The sequence below is a fragment of the Aulonocara stuartgranti genome (genome assembly GCF_965226115.1).
Source record: "Aulonocara stuartgranti genome assembly, chromosome: 18".
Taxonomy (NCBI): domain Eukaryota; kingdom Metazoa; phylum Chordata; class Actinopteri; order Cichliformes; family Cichlidae; genus Aulonocara; species Aulonocara stuartgranti.
In genome coordinates this window covers 8,770,026-8,786,203 of record NC_138954.1, presented here as the reverse complement: position 1 = coordinate 8,786,203, position 16,178 = coordinate 8,770,026, and the positions used below count along the sequence as shown (strand labels likewise).

The 16,178-nt window shown below is 40.5% G+C and overlaps 2 protein-coding genes across 8 annotated transcripts in view; both read left to right on the top strand.

Annotated features, from left to right (window-relative positions):
- The window catches only part of svilb (supervillin b), a 51,848-nt gene that overhangs the window by 2,114 nt on the left and 33,556 nt on the right, over window positions 1–16,178 (top strand). For 3 of the 6 annotated variants that reach the window (XM_082512691.1, XM_082512690.1, XM_082512689.1), the window contains exons 2-8: window positions 781–844; window positions 1,877–1,968; window positions 2,071–2,128; window positions 2,221–2,369; window positions 4,847–5,678; window positions 14,256–15,551; window positions 15,959–16,129. In XM_082512691.1, coding sequence (XP_082368817.1) covers window positions 781–844; window positions 1,877–1,968; window positions 2,071–2,128; window positions 2,221–2,369; window positions 4,847–5,678; window positions 14,256–15,551; window positions 15,959–16,129 — 2,662 coding nt within the window. The remainder of the gene's footprint in view (window positions 1–780; window positions 845–1,876; window positions 1,969–2,070; window positions 2,129–2,220; window positions 2,370–4,846; window positions 5,679–14,255; window positions 15,552–15,958; window positions 16,130–16,178) is intronic. The other 3 variants (XM_082512694.1, XM_082512692.1, XM_082512693.1) reach the window with 2 other exon arrangements.
- Window positions 5,685–11,620, top strand: LOC309693471 (uncharacterized protein). 2 transcript variants are annotated; one of them, XM_082512699.1, is made up of 5 exons: window positions 5,685–6,835; window positions 8,764–8,832; window positions 8,945–8,993; window positions 9,983–10,075; window positions 10,347–11,618. In XM_082512699.1, exons 1-5 carry the CDS (start codon window positions 6,696–6,698, stop codon window positions 10,656–10,658), a joined length of 663 nt encoding a protein of 220 aa, XP_082368825.1. In that variant the 5' UTR covers window positions 5,685–6,695; the 3' UTR covers window positions 10,659–11,618. The 2 variants fall into 2 exon arrangements, with proteins under 2 accessions (XP_082368825.1, XP_082368826.1); XM_082512700.1 differs by lacking the exon at window positions 5,685–6,835 and adding an exon at window positions 6,845–7,282 and having other exon boundaries at window positions 10,347–11,620.

Genomic DNA, 16,178 nt, shown 5'->3' with positions numbered 1-16,178 from the left:
AAGTGCAGCTAGACAGGATTTAACACCTCTGGAAAGTGATCGAAGCAACAAGGCTTTTCCATTCTTTCTTGATTGTCTCTAAGCAGTACAATTATAGCATAGTTATACCATGTATGCTACAACCATGCTACCAGAATTGTATGCTTGTAAATACAATAGAGCAAAGATTGTGCCATTCTTTTGTTTTATTGTAAAGTTGTAGTTGTTTTTTTACATTTAGATGTAATTTTAAAGTTCAAAATAGCTCAGCTGTTCAGAAGGTTTTAAAAAACTTTCTTTATGATGCATATTGAGCTGTTTCTTGTTCCTTTTCTTAAATTTTGTTTCAGGTTTTGTCTTTGATTAGTGGATAAAGAACTCTGTAATACATTATAGTGAAACATACGGTTTATTTACGGGGCGACCGTGGCTCAGGGGGTTGGGAATCGCATCTGTAACCGGAAGGTCGCCGGTTCGATCCCTGGGCTCTCTGTCCTGGTCGTTGTGTCCTTGGGCAAGACACCTTACCTTGCTTGCCTACTGGTGTTGGCCAGAGGTGCGATATGGCATCCTCGCTTCTGTCAGTCTGCCCCAGGGCAGCTGTGGCTACAACCGTAGCTGCGTCCACCAGTGTGTGAATGAATAGTGGCATTGTAAAGTGCTTTGGGTGCCTTGAAAAGCGCTATATAAATCCAATCCATTATTATTATTTTGATACAGATGCTTCGGTACTTGCAATGCCAACATATATATGTATATATTTATTATTCAAGTTTAACTGTGTCTTGTTTCTCTTCTCAGGATTTGGATCTAAAGCGTCTACCAAACTTTGTACCTCCACCTCGCTGCCAACAGACACCTTAAGGTCAGTAAAGAATAAACTCTCTTTATGTGAAATCACGATGGGATACCAATATTAAAACAATTTAAAAATGGGTTTATAGCAGGTGGATTTATTTATATAGCTACCTATAATGTAAACTACTTAAAGTAAATGATATGCAGCATTTACTGTTATTTTATGTTTTGTTATCTAGGGACGCATTGAACCGATCTATATGATTTACTTACTCGAGTGCTTTAGCTTATCATGCTTAGTAACCATTAAAAGCTGAGATGCCTGGACCAGCTTATGCTAAGAAACCTTTTAGTTCACATGGAATTAGAGCTATAATACCTCCTTCAGGACCACACTGCACCAAGCTCCGTTTTGCATTAGTTTACAGGACAGCGTTAGTGCTCTGGGGCTACAAGCTAAATAGCTTCACTTCTATATAAATTATAAGACAAAATTAAAGGTATCTGGTCCTAAAAATGAAGAGTAGCACCCTAAAATCTTATTTAAAAGATGACAAGAGCAGCTCAATGAGATTTAATTCTGGATATGTAAGCATGAACAATGTAGTTCAGTTTTAGCTTTATGTTTACTCTTACATCATGTTAGCTCAGCATCACTTCCAGAACTTTAACGCACACAACTGATGTTAAGATTTATGTTTAAGTGATGAATAAAATAGTTGGAGAAGCTACTGGATACAAAAGAAGGGTGAGATTAATTATCCTGGCTTGTGTGATCTGTTCATGCTGCCAAATAAAATCATTAAGAGAAGACCTTAATTGGCGGTTTCTAATTAAGGAATTGATGACCTCTTTCTTAAGTTGGATCTTAATAGAAGCTACACCAGCTGAGCTTCAGCGTTACAGCTTTTACCTCTTTAGGACAGGTCAGCTGAGGAAGAGTTGTTGTGAGGGCTAAAGAGGAATTTAGTTGGCTATCTGAGGTTTAGAGCATCATTAGTTTTCTTTGGGTTGACTTTAGACTTCCTGATTAAAAGAATAGAAGTTTATTGCATCATAAGTTTCATATTGGTTTGTGTCTTCTTCTCTTCTTTTTCAGTTTTCAGAGTGACTTCTCCTTGAATGACAAGACCGCTTTGGTCAAGAGTGTTTCAGATACAGATGCCAAACTTCTGGTTGTCCTCCCTAAAGGTGGGCTTCACTTCTAAACACTTACAAAAAATAACACAGAATAAATTAATGTTTAGTTAGTCATGCCATTTCTTTAACTCAAATTTCTGGTCCTACTTTTAGTTTCAGAGTTGAAGAAATATTTTGAGGGAGCGGTCAGAAAGGATTTGGGAATGAACAGGTATTTTCAAGAACGACAACGTATTTTGATGTAAACATGTCAAAGATTTCCTTCACTTCTAACCTGCACCTGCTGTATGTTGTCTCCAACAGGAAGGAGAGGATAGCCCGGCGCCTGGAGGGCATTGAAAGTGATGCACCACCTGCACTGGTGCCTGGTGGATTGGTCGCCAACAGGATGCTTGAGGAGGATCCCCCACGATACACCCGTGCCTCAGACCCCTGTGAGCCTTGCGTGATGGGTAAGCATGGGATGATGCATTGCTGGACTGTGCTGCTTTAATTGGACTACTGAAATATGTCTCAACAATTGAAGAGGACCTCATTTCTAACTCTATATATGCTTTAATAGACTCTGTTAGAGTAGGTTGGCATAGTTGGGTTTTTGTGCAGACCCACAGCTCATTGTCTGTCTGAAACAAGGGGAAACCTCCCTCTTTAAGACATCCTATCCTCAGATTAACAGATTTTTTTATGCAAGGTGCATCAGCATGCACAGATCAGATGGAAAGTACAGGAAGTCAGCCTCAGGAACAACATAGGGAATCCTGTCAGCTTTTAAAATACAAAAACTCAACATGACACTTCTGAAACAATTTGGAGCTTTTGAAATAATGGAATGAAACCACATTGGAGATGCAATGTCAGTGTGTGTATTCCCAGAATTGGTGTTATCTCAACATACCTTTGAGCAATCAAGCACCCCTGAAACTGCTTGTAATTGCATGTTGCCACAGTTTGCAAGATGGGAAGTAAAAAAGTGATACGAATGTCTGAGAATGTTCTGTTTCACCACATCAGAAAAATGTCACCCTTGTGTAAACTGCATCTGTGTTTTTTACAAAATGTATTTTGTACAATCATGTGAAAAGGAACGTTTTCTCAGGACTACACAATCAGTCTATGATTCAGCAGTAGTAGTTTTCTGTATGACTTTATCAGTCTCTCACATAACTGTCGAGGAGTTTTGGCCAACTGCTCTTTACAGCATTGATTCAGCTCATTGAGGTTTGTGGGCATCTGTTTATGGACAGCTCTCTTGAGGTCCCACCAAAGCATTTCAATCAGGTTGAGGTCTGGACTTTGACTGGGCCGCCGTAACACCTTGACCATTTTTGTTTTCAGCTACTCTAAGCTGTTGTAGATTTACTTCTGTGCTTGGGATCATTGTCCTGTTCCATGACACAATTTTGGCCAAGCTTTAGCTGTCAGACTAATGGGCTCTTTGACGCTACAATACATTGGTAAACTTTTGGTGAACTGAATTATGGTCGACTGCCCAGACCCTGTAGCAAAACAAACCCAAATCATCAACCCTCAACCATCCTGTTTGACAGTTGGTCGGAAGTGTTTATTTTGTTATACATCTCTTGTTTTTCTTCAAACATGGTGCTGCACGTTCTGGCCAAACTTCGCTTTGGTCTTGTCCGTCCAAAGAGCATTGTTCCAGAAGTCTTGTGGTTTGTTCAGATGCAGCATAACAAACTTATGCCATGCTCATGTTCTTCTTAGAGAAATTGGGCTTTCTCCTGGCAGTGCTTCCAAATAAGCCATACCATGCTAACTGAGGCCTGTAGACTTTAAGATGAAAGCTGGAAAGAAAGCTGGAAAACCTGTCAAAATACAGGTAAACGTCCAAAATGTATGCCATCCTTCCCAAAAAGTTGAATCTGTTTATTTGGAGGTCGCGTTTTCAGTGGGAGAAACGTTTCATCACTCATCCAAGTGACTTCTTCAGTCTCAGCTGCCTGCTAGTTTCCCCAACCTTATAAAGCACAATTGCACAATGACTGGAAGTAGCCCACTGAATGAACAATGGGCTGTGAGGTCAGTTCCTTGATCATTAATATGCAAATTCTCATGACCATTGATCAACAACCACTGATCAAAGCCTGCGGATCAATGGCCATGAGTATTTCACAGAGAGTTGGGGAATGGCGGCAATCACAGCAAGATGGTGACAGATGTACCCTTAGGCCCCCTCCTCGATTCAGCGATGGTCTTTCCCTTTTTACATAATTAGCCTCCTTGACTCCCCGCTCAAACCTGTAGACTGCGGAGTCCTGACCTGAGGAGTTAGCTCTTCTGTGTTGTGCCATCCGTTTCACCAGAGGTTGTTTGGTTTCCCCGATGTATAAGTCCTGGCAATCCTCTTGGCACTTAACAGCGTACACTACATTACTCTGTTTGTCGGGGGACCCGATCCTTGGGGCAGACCAATTTTTGGCGCCGCGTGTTTTAGGGTTTAAAAGCCACGGAGATGCGGTGTTTACAAAAAATGCGTCTCAACTGTTCCAATACTCCTGAGACATATGGGATCACTAAGGGTTTTCGCTTATCCTTCACATTTTCCAAAGCCATTCAGCAGACTGGATTGGGGTCTTTGCCAGGATGATTCTGGCCTGGGATTATGTCATTGTGTTATCACACTCAGTTAATAAAATGCATTTGATTAGCAGCACCTGGCATCTACTTTTCCCCTTAATTCTTAAAGAAGTGTTAGGGATATGCTAGTTTTTCACAGGCCTGCATTGAGTTCTGTGAAGAATGTTCTTTTTCACATGAATCTATACTTGATCTCTTGAGCATTGTTCTGCTGTAAGTGTGACTCAACTTCAACATTTTCAGTTTACAAACGTGTGACATGATTTTGGTATCATTTTTAGTTCTCCAGGGTTATTGCTGATAATTAATGAAGTATTTTTACTATTTACCACAGTGAAACGCTACAGCCGAGAGGAGACGGTGGCTCCACAGAAGCAGGTGTCATCTCCTGACAGGTCACCTCAGGTCAAAGGTGGTGCTGGCAGCAGCCGCCCAGAGCCAGTGTTGGTTTATGTTGACCCAGTAACACTATCCACCTCTTCTACACCCACATCTGGCCCCACAGAATCCACAAACCTCAGTTCTAAGGCTGAGCGCATCGCCCGCTACAAAGCTGAGCGCCGGCGCCAGCTCTCAGAGCGTTATGGCATCCTCCTGGATCAGGAAGCGGACAGCGATTATATACCACGCTACCGTTCCAGGCGTGATCCAGACTCCGCTGACAGACAAACTACTGCCAGGCGAGACAGGGACAGACCAGAAGTAGAGACAGAAGGACGCGACCCTAGGGTGCCGTACCGCTCTGGAGTGGGCAGGGTTTCCATGAGGACTCACCCAGATCCTGCGCCTGTTAGCACATCAAGCTCCTCCGAGTCAAACCAAGCCCCTCCCCCCTCTCAAGAAAGACCAAGCCGATTTTCAGAACGGGAAAGAGTGATGAATATGGAGAACTATCGGCGTGGTGGAGCTCAGGAGCGCTCAGTCTCTTCTAGAACAAGGACTCAGGAACAGCATCCAGCCCAGCCCCAACAACAACAGCAACCCCACCAGCAAGATGCTGCCCAGCAGGAGCCAAGTCCAGCCACCACCCGGGACTACAGCATTGCAGCAGTGCCCAGCTCCCCTCGCACTGCCCGCCGGGCATCCCTGCCCTCCACTCGCTACGGCATCTCACCTGGGGATTTATTCATTGAGCAGCAGGCCCAGAGCATCCTAAACAGGCAGGGGTAAGATGACAAAATAAAACAAATTGCATGCAGTCAGGTTAAACTTTGTTATCTTTTACACTAATACCAAAATACAGCACAAGTATATGTTAATATAACTCCAAAAAATTAGATTAGAATAATAAAATACTGCATAAATACTAACACCCCACATAAATTATTGTTAGCTAAACTTCTGTTATTGTATTCCTACTTTAGCATAACATTATTGATTCTCCTATTTTGTTGTGTGGTTTTACTCCATGCACCTGCAAATACTTTAAGATTTTACTGCTGTCAGTAGTGCATCAGTGATCATACCATAACATTTCTGATGCTTCTTTTTCAGTTAATATTTCTTAATAATCCTTTTCATATGCTAATTTTTAATTACTTTTTCATCATTACAAATTCAAATTATTATAAAATATTTATTTGCAATCTTGTTAGAATTTGGTGTTTGTAAAAAAAAGCTTGAAAGAAGTATTTTATCTTTTCAAAATCTATAACCTGGAGTTTGTGGCTCCCATTATCTGCTGAGCTTCTTAGCTTGTGGCTTTTACCACTGTGTCAGTGCTAGGATCTTTCTGGACTGTGGGCCCAGCTCAGTCACACTTGGCCTGCTCCAGTTTCACATAGAAAGAGGCTCTGGGGAGCTCATCAAGGAAAGGTTGTACGTGAGAGGGATGATTACAGGGCTGGATTTTGCTTGCCTTTAGAGGCGAACCTCACTTAACAGCAGCCTGGTTCATTAAGCAAAGAGTTTGTCAGTTTCTATTATAAACCTGAAGACGCCACCACAAAAGGAACGAGACGCTTAATGGATGTGAACGAATTCAGGGTGATGACACTGTGGCAAATCTTATATGAAGCCTACACTCAAAAAAATCAACTAGGGCATGTGTTTGATTAACAAAGTAGTAATATGTTTACATCACATGAAGAAATCATTTTTATGCTCATTAAATGATTCATTCTTTTTTGTTGAATATAAATCAAAGAAAACTTTGATGAGTTAAATTCGTTCATGGCAATCCAATGAGAATGAGGTCCATCAAACCAACGGCTCTGATAGCGTCATGTATTGCGCATGCTCCACGCCCACCGGATGCGGAAAGGTCCGTTGAGAAGTTAACGAGCGCACGTGGAGTTACTTCTTTGGCATACCTGATAGTGAGGTAAGTAATATTTCTTGATATATTTATTTAGGTTAGTGGAGTGAGAGATAAATACTATTACCGGTAGTTAAAAAATTTTACCTGTGTAGTGTGGAGATTTAGAGGAGTTTTATATATAGCAGGGAGGTTGTAGACCCAAGCATTTTTCAAATGTAAGTCGGTGAATTTAATGTTTTTTTAAAAACTTAACCGGAGTCGCTAATTGTTGCAACAGAGCAAAAACTGATGAGGTTATTTTGGTAAGTTCGGTTTTTTTTTTGTTTCTGTCGACTTTGAAAGAGGTTTGTTTCATGGTTATCTGCGTTGGTAGGACTGTTTTTCTTCTCTGGAGTTAGCTAACTTTGAAGAGCGGGAAAGCCGCGTAGAGCCGTTACGTCTTCGCATATAGCTCCGTGAATGACAGGTTACTTTCTGCTTAACCGGAGTTGGTGATTGTTGGTAGTAGTGGTAAGACTGACCGACATGGTTTTGGTGATTTTATGAGTGTTTTATGATGCTCTATCTAAAATTCCTGTTTTTGTCAGTGGAGTTTAGTCGCGGGCAACCGCATTAACTGGATTGATGAAAGGTTTAATTCAACTAAACCAGCGTTTAGGGGAGTTAATAACAAGGAGTAAGATAAAATCTGTCACAATAATTGCATGTGCATTTTCTTTTTTTGTAATATATTCACTTAGTTTTCGAATTCAGAATGATTTAGGTGGATAATTGTTCGGGTTATAGTTTCTCTGGTGCTCTGCATTAAGGCTGACTAACGGTGCGTTCACACCGAACGCGATAGACGCCCCTAGCTGATCGCGTGCACATTTGCACCTCGAAGCGCGTCCAGCATGAACTGGTCGAGCTTTATATGCAATTTTCACGCGTATGAAGAAGAGATCTGGGAGGAAGTAGTGCCAGACGGTATGTTATTAAAATGGCAGCTGTCAATCTAGCGTTTGAAGAAAGAGTCTCCCTTCTCTATTTGCTGTGGAGAGCAGAGCAGTGCCTAAAGGACGTCCTCACCGTACCTGGGTCCATCAGGTCTTCCACAAGCATGAGCAGTTTGGTGAGTTTCACCACTTGCTCCAGAAGCTCCGTCTGGATAATAATAATAATAATAAACTTTATTTATAAAGCACACTTAAAAACCAAGGGTATGCCAAGGTGCTTAACAAGTAAAATAGAGTATAGGAGGAGGATAATAGAAATAGGACCAAAGCAAGTACTAAATATGCAAGCAGATAACTGTCACTAATACATAGGAAAGCAACAGGTACAGAGCAAACAAGAATTTAAATGAGCATAAAAGTGCATGATATAAAATCATAAAAGAAATATTAACTAGAGGGAAAGGCAAGATTGAATAAGTGGGTTTTTAACCGTGATTTGAACAGTGCAATGGAATCAGATGCGCGGAGGTCGAGAGGAAGGGTATTCCACAGTACCGGGGCAGCCAGAGCAAACGCACGGTCACCCCGGGACTTCAGTCGAGATCTGGGTTGGGTCAGAAGTAGTTGAGTGGCAGATCTGAGTGTTCTAGATGACGGCCGCTTTCAGCTGTACCACCTTCTGTCCCTTGCCGAGTTTGAGGAGCTGCTGTCCCGCAGATTTTACCAGCTGGAGCGGTAGACGTGATAAGCGCGAATGCACAAAATGCACCACACAAACTGCAGCGCGTATTTTACTTCGCGCTTCAAAGGCGTCAGTCGTGTGAAGTAGGCAGAAAAGCGTTTTCTCAATGCAAATCTGCTTCCGAAGTTTAGCTGGACCTCCAGTCACGCTTCATCGTGCTCCTCCATTGACTTTACATGTAAACCTGAAGCTCTGGTCGCGTCTATCGCGTTCGGTGTGTACGCACCGTAACAGTCTTCACATTTCACAGTATGTAGATATTAACACAAATTTGTCAGAGTAATAACTTTGTTTTAATTAATTTCTCTCCCCAGAAATACATCACAAAATAAAGCCACATTCCCATGCTCTGAGATTCTTATGCACCTCCTCAACAATACATGGTAAGTTCATGTTTGCCTTATTATTATTATTATTATGTTATTTATTTTTTTTGGATGATGCAGAAGTTTAATCTCCTTGACGTTTTCTAATGCATATTTCATTTTTTATCAGTGACGTGTATGTGGCAGTGCAAGCATTGTGTTACCAGAGAGAGCAGCAGGTACAAATTACTTCAACATTATAAACTACATCATCATTACGGAATAGGTCAACATTATCTGTGCATATATGTTAATTGTCCGTGCACATTTAAGACTTGGAGTGGACTGAACACTCATGTCTATAAAGCTCATTCATCTCAGTTTACACAGACAGCTTCAAGTTCAGTAACTTTTAAATGTGAGTTATGTGACTGCAGTGACGTCTTCTCTGAGAGAGATTTTTTTGTCCATATTGGAACACATCTGCGAAGTAACGAGACAGTTAGTTGTGTGTTTCTTGGTTGCCCTTTCAAGACAAATATTTACAATACATTTTATACACACAAGAGGAAGCATCATCCACACACACTTAAAGATTTTAAAGACAGGGTAGTTACACGTGTGGACCCAGTTCAAGTGATAGAGTCCTCTGATAACGTAAGGGCTAGCTGTTCTGAAGATGTATCCTATGGTGAATTTGAAAGTGAGTCAGTGACAGAATGTGATAATAGTGCTGTTGAAAACTAATTGAACGGAAATTAGCAGTAATATTGTTGAAATTGGAACACATATTTCATGTTCCAGCAAAAGGATTAGATGAGTTCTTAGAGGAGTTAGTTTTTCTGTTGAGTTCAGCTAGTGTACCTCTGACAAAGCGTACAATTAGAGAAATTTTTAAGAGCCTTAACCTCCATATTAGTCAGGCTGTTATTGAAGAGCTTGCAAATTCTGTATGTGTTTCTAACCCTGTGGCTAAAATATTGGGAAAGTGTGGCCCTCTTGCCACTCCTTATAAAAGAAAACTATACTACATACAAAATTTTAGGGTTGTAGAGCCTGTTTAGTATTTTTTATCGATAGACCAAAGGAAGTCATTTCAGTACAAACGCTATATAAGAACCAGTCTATTTACCATGTGGCCTTTTGGACTCTTCCAAACTAAGTATTCCTTTTTCAAACTGCTGCCTAAAAGCTAAATATTGTCATTATGGATTCCCTTTTTTCTTAGGATGACACAATACATGCAAGACGAGCATGCATCCTGAAGTCCTTGTGTGTCTACCTGAATGAAGACCATGAGAAACTTGTGAAGGAATATACGGTCAGTTACATTCACAAGTTGTTCTGTGTTATGTAATTTGCTCCAGGAGTTATGGGTAATTTCAATATATGAAATGGTAAAATGTGACACCACGTGTGAATAAAAGATATTGCAATTGGTCCTTGTTTTTTTTCATGTCAAATTTCTGAGGTGTGAAACCAGAGACATAGAATTTAGTAAATATATCAGCATATTCACGCTGATTGCTGAATTCCTTTATTTTTTTCATATCTAGACTCAAACAAATGTATTATTGTATTTTACGTCACAGAACACTGAGGCCAACACTGAAGCCATGGAACAAACTGTGATGGGAGTGTATGTCATACATCAGGAGGGTGCGGAGCCTGGAGATGACCCAGAGAACATCGGTGTCCTGATTGAAGGCGTGGAGGTTCTCACTGGTTTGAGGAGCATTGCAATTGCTTGTGCTCTGTTATTTGGACTGATATACTGTCTGAACCTAAGCTACCCACCGGAGCTCAAATGCACTTTTGAAGTCTTGCAAAAGATTATCATGAAGCTGGATGGACAGAGGTTGTCATCCAAGGCACAGTTTCTAAAAAACAAGCTAATGGGGTGAATGAGCTTGAAACAGACTCAGGCAAGCCAGATATTTTTTTTTCAAGGTTTTTGCAATGCAAATATGTGTTTACTGTTTTAAAGTTTAAAATTGTAAGTTATAAAATGTTCATATAAACTATGTGGTTTGCTCTGCGGCTATTATACAAAGATTGTTTGTTCATAACTTAAAGTCTTATACAGTTTAAGTGTAAACACTGATTTTTGCCAGATGGCAATTGTTACAAAGGCAAATGCACACTGGTTTTCACAAATTGTTTGAGTGGAGCAGTTATACTCAAAATTGAATGTTTTCTCCACACGTTAAATAGCATAAAGTCACTATTAATGGATACAGCCTGATTAAATGGAGGACTAATGTATGCAAGCAACATAGTAATGTTGAATGTTATGTCTGAGCTTTAAATTGTGTTAAAATTCATATTGTTGTTTGCAATGCATATTTTACTACATTTTACGAAAGTTGCTTTGGGGATAATATTTTTTGTCTGCAAACTATTCAACAGACTTATTTCATTTTTATTATTAGGGTTAGGGTTATTTTATTGTATTTTTTCTTTCAGTCAGCATGTCTTGATCTGGAAGTTCTGTGGTCTTAGTATGAGATGGTTAAAGGGGAGAAAGCTAGGCTGAACTGGGATCCTGCCAACTGTTTTAAGAATGTTCAAGCAAAATAAAAGAGATGGTTTTGCAAGTTATCATTTATGTATGTTTCATTAATTTAATTAAAAGTAATGTTTACATAAGCAATACAAACACTAACTGAAACATGATTGGTGTAAGTACTACAGACATAAATTACATTTGTTCATTCAACAAGATTAACATTGGTGTAACAAATATTTTACTAGTTCATGTAACAAGACTGACTTTTGATGTGCCAAGGTGTTTAAACAATATAACATGAATTTAAATTAATTAGACTAACTTGGTACAAACATGTTAACTGAATAAAAATCAAATTAACTGAATGTTAATGTTTAAATTATGTTACTTACAAACATATTTAGTGTTGAAACAACACAATCAAGATGGATTGATATAACATGATTTGTTTAGATGGAATATAGGTGGCAAGATGAAATTAAGTTCATCCAATGAATTATTTTTTTGAGTGTATAAATAATGTTCTTACTTACTAAACTTGACTCTTGTTGTAGTTGTAGTTGTCGCACAGTCCAGCTGCTTAGTGCACATTTGGTCTCTAAGAACTTGAGCAGAAGTTTCTCTCAGGGTTTGATACTGATGCATGAAATCATCCTGTAGCCTGGCCGCCCTGTCAAAGAGCGACTGGTCTCTCAACACAGACTCAGAGAGTGATGCTCAGACAGACTTCACCTGGCCCTCAAGGTACAGTCCACTTGGGATGCCGTTAGCGTCAAACCCCACCAATTGCCCACTGTCCACTGGGTACATATGGTTTTATAACACAGCACTGAGGCACTAAATAAAGTCCAGGTTATGGTTGCTCATGTGATATTTTCAGGTAAAAACCAGGCTGTGCTTTTCTTTTAATGCAGTCCTTTTCTGGGAATAATGGTGTGCAGAAGGAGTTTGAAATGTCTTAAGTGCAATTTTCCTAAAAGCCTTGAATAAAGCCTTGAACAATTTTGAAACCTGCTTACTTATATAATATAATACTCCTGACAATACTGTGACAAGTAAATGTAATAACATAATAAACTTGAAAGAAAAATGTTTCCAGTGGACAGTCAGCTAAATCTTTTCCATACATCAAAAGCATAACTATTCACAATTATTTTTAATTCATTAATAATTCCCACTATAATTGACATCATAGTCTCTCATTTAACAGTTGTTTGGTGTTCTGAGGGTTTTTCCTTTTTCAACTGACAAACTTTAATTTCTAACATTTTTTAATTCAAAGATTTACCTAAAACCGCATCTCACATGATCAGTTTGAAATTTTCAGTTTGAAATAGGCACTAGATTTTGGCGAGCAGTTGATAAGTGTTAGTGAAACGGAGTTGATAGGGTGACAACATTTGAAAGCTCCAGACCCTGACCTGAGTCGGCCGCAGACCTACTGACTTGGCACTTGTCAGCAAGGCTGTACTCACATGCCCCCTCCTCAGGTTCTGGCCTGTTAGCATCTATGAAACTATATCTCAGTCTTACACTGAATCACTTACTTATAATGTTGTGGAATAAGGAGCTTACATTAATGATTTTAAAATGTTCTAAAATGGTTTTGTGAGGTAAACTGGTAGAAAACTGAAGTTTTATCTGAGTTTTGCTGTTAAAAAAGTGTGAAGACTTTGGCTATATGTGGATTTCTGGAGAGGACAGTGGCATAGATAAGAAATACAGCCAGTTTGCAAATAGCTGGTGAAATGATGAACACTAAAATTCTCAAATGAACACTCGAATGAATAAGTGAAATTAACAAGGTGTGGTATGACTTAGTCAGACCTTTCACCAGACTATTATGCATCACAGCACATCACAGCAACATCAAAAATAATGGTGCTTATTTGTAAAGTTTATTGGTTCTTTTAGGGCGCTTATTTTAATCACTTTTTCTTGAATGCACCCAAATGACTGTGACTTCTGTTTGTCCTTGTCAGCTGCTTATTCTAGCTGGTATTAGAGTACAAGAAGGACTCTTTTAGGTCTTTCATGCCATGTCAGATAAAGCAGAGGCACATCAATTATGTGTGGCTTAGTGGTGTACAATGAGATTAGTGCAACCTTTAGCTACCAAGGGTTATAAAGTTGTAGATAAAAATAGTTTGACTGACTTTTTTGGCATCGGAGAGAGAGAGGGACACTTGGATTCAAATTTAAACCTAGGACATGCTATACCTGAGAGCTGGAATTGGTCTTGTGATAGCCTCATGTTTGTGTTCTTTATGTCTGACATTGTCTAGTTGGAATTAATGGAATTGAAATTAGGTTTTGATGGGGTTTTTTCTTCAGACAATACAACGGTTGTCAGTTTATGTAATTATTTACCAAACTTTGTGTAAGGCAGATTTACTGGATGTGATTAAATAGTGCAGAATTTGGCAAGTATCCCCTTTGCACCTTTATATTGCACTGTTTCTGATTCAGATTTGTAATTTCACCATATATTACAAACTTACACAGATAGAATTTTCTGTCAGTCTGACACAGCCTTTTTGATGTTAGATGTCCAGCTATGACCTTAAGGCCAAAGTGTATCAAGCCGGCCGCATGACCAGGAACAAGTTTATTTTATAGTTGACACTTTTGCATTCCTTGGGTCAGACTGTCAACACAAAGTGCCATCGTGTGGCAGATTTGGAAACATGCAGCTTCCCAAAAATTTAAATAAAGTTGAAGAGTTGCCAATTTTGATGGTGAAAGTGAAGGCGATCATCGCAAATTGTTAATGTGCATATGGAAGAGGGCCGGTCAGGTAGAGACAAACTTCAGAGTAAATTGGGTAAGGGCTTTAATTTCTATTTCTATTTATTTATTATTTATTTTTTAGTGGAACTCTGGATTACAACTTATATACCCTTGTGTTTGAGTTGAGTTTTGGGCTTAGAGGAAATAGTAGTTTCAAATTGAACTGGAAGCTCAGTTTCCCTTGTGCATTCCTTTTTCCAAGAATCCGAGTAAGGGAACGATTGTCCAGGGATGAAACTGTCAAGAGGCCTCCTGACTGCAGTCCTGATAGGCACCAGGATAACAGACATCGTATTCAAGGGAGCACAGCTCAATATACGCGACAGCATTCAGAACCCACCCAGCAAAGGACAGTTCCCCAGCCTCAGCACAGCCTAGGCTACCATCCGATTCATGGGCAAATACCCTACCCTACTTCGAACTCCGACTACCAACACTCTGGCCCTGCTATGGACTCTCAGCCCTATTTGGCCATGATTCCATTAGAACCAAGTGCCAGACCTTCTGAACCCCCTGAAGTACAACCACGAAGAAGAGTTAGTTCTGACCAAATCTATGCTGCCCATAGGGAGGCACGATTGGAAGCGAGGCAAGTCCTAAAGGAAGAAGTCCAAACAGAGGGCCTGTTAAAGAGCAGGAAAGCTGTGTTGCCCTCAGAGATACGGCGAAGGGAAAGGAGTGTGGATGACACACATAGGGGACGACATGAAGATGCAGACTGGCAGAACAAAAGTCCAGAACGAAGGAGGGCAAGTCGAGGTGAGGAAGACTGGGATTGGGAGAGACCAAGGGAGAGGGGGAGGGAGAGAAATGTTGAAAGGATCAGAGAATGGAGGAGAGAGCTTGGCCATGACGGCCTAGAGGAAAGAGCATTTAGATCATCGCAGCCCAGACAGCATCAATCCTCTGACCCTATATGCTATCAAGAGCCCCAAATTCAGCAAGCAGGGCCTCTAATGCATCAGCACCACAACAGACAGCATGCTGCACAACTTCAACAACAAGACCCGCAAATGCAACATAAGTATGACCACGTGAGACAGCAAGTGGAGAGTCAAAGACAACAACAGGCTCAAAGACAACAGGAGTTGGAGCTACAAAGACATAAGACTGTACGTCAACAGCAAGACTCCCAGGAGAAACAACATCCCCAAATACACCAGGAGTCTGAGCATCACAGGCAGCAGCAGCAGGCTCCATCTGGGCACCAGAGGCTTAACTCAGCCTACCTCCAGAAGGGCTCCTCTTTGCCTCAGGCCAGACACAGAAGCACGGAGATGAGTGGAGGGTCCAAACTCAAGACACGAACCCGCTCCATGTCAGATATAGGTATAAGCCAGCATGCTGTCCTGTATGGTATGGACATCGGCAGAGAGGCATCCAGGACCGGCCCTGCACCAGGAATGGCTAACGGGGAGACGGGCACCCTGGACACAAGGGTGTCAGTGGCACAGCTGCGACACTCTTATCTGGAAAATGCAAACCGGAAACCAGAATTGTAGGTCCACTGAGCATGGGCTCTGTGTTGCATTGCTAAATAACTGTCTAACAGTGCATTAATAAGCTGGTGCAAATAAATAATACAGTGGCAATCTGAGAAAATAATGGTGATGCATTTTATGTGGCATGGAAGGTGTGAAATACTGTTGTGTTTCATTACATTTCTGCAAACTGTTTTGACAGTTGGGTCACAGCTGCATGTTACCATCAAGTAACTGACCTTTATATTTGTGTTGCAGTTAGGTCTGTGTGTCTGCTTTTATTTTATTTTTTTAACCCAAGTGCGTCTGAAGGTAATATGTTAAATTAAAAAAACAAGACCAACTATCTTTATTATTTGTTTAAGTGTACTTTTCCTTTTTGTTGTCTTCGTCACACTTTCCAAATTCATCCATTCCTCCAAAGTGAGACTACTAAAGTAGATCTCTCAGCTGTGGAAGTAGATCCGTCTAGCAGCAGTGATCGGGACAGGGGTGTTCGCAGACCTCGGCGCTACATCACTCCAGGAGACAGTCGAATGTCGGAGAGGTTTAGGACCCAGCCCATCACATCTGCAGAGCGTTTGGAGTCTGATAGGTACAAGAGGAGGTTTCTGTACTAGGAACTCCTTATAACAAGTCCATTG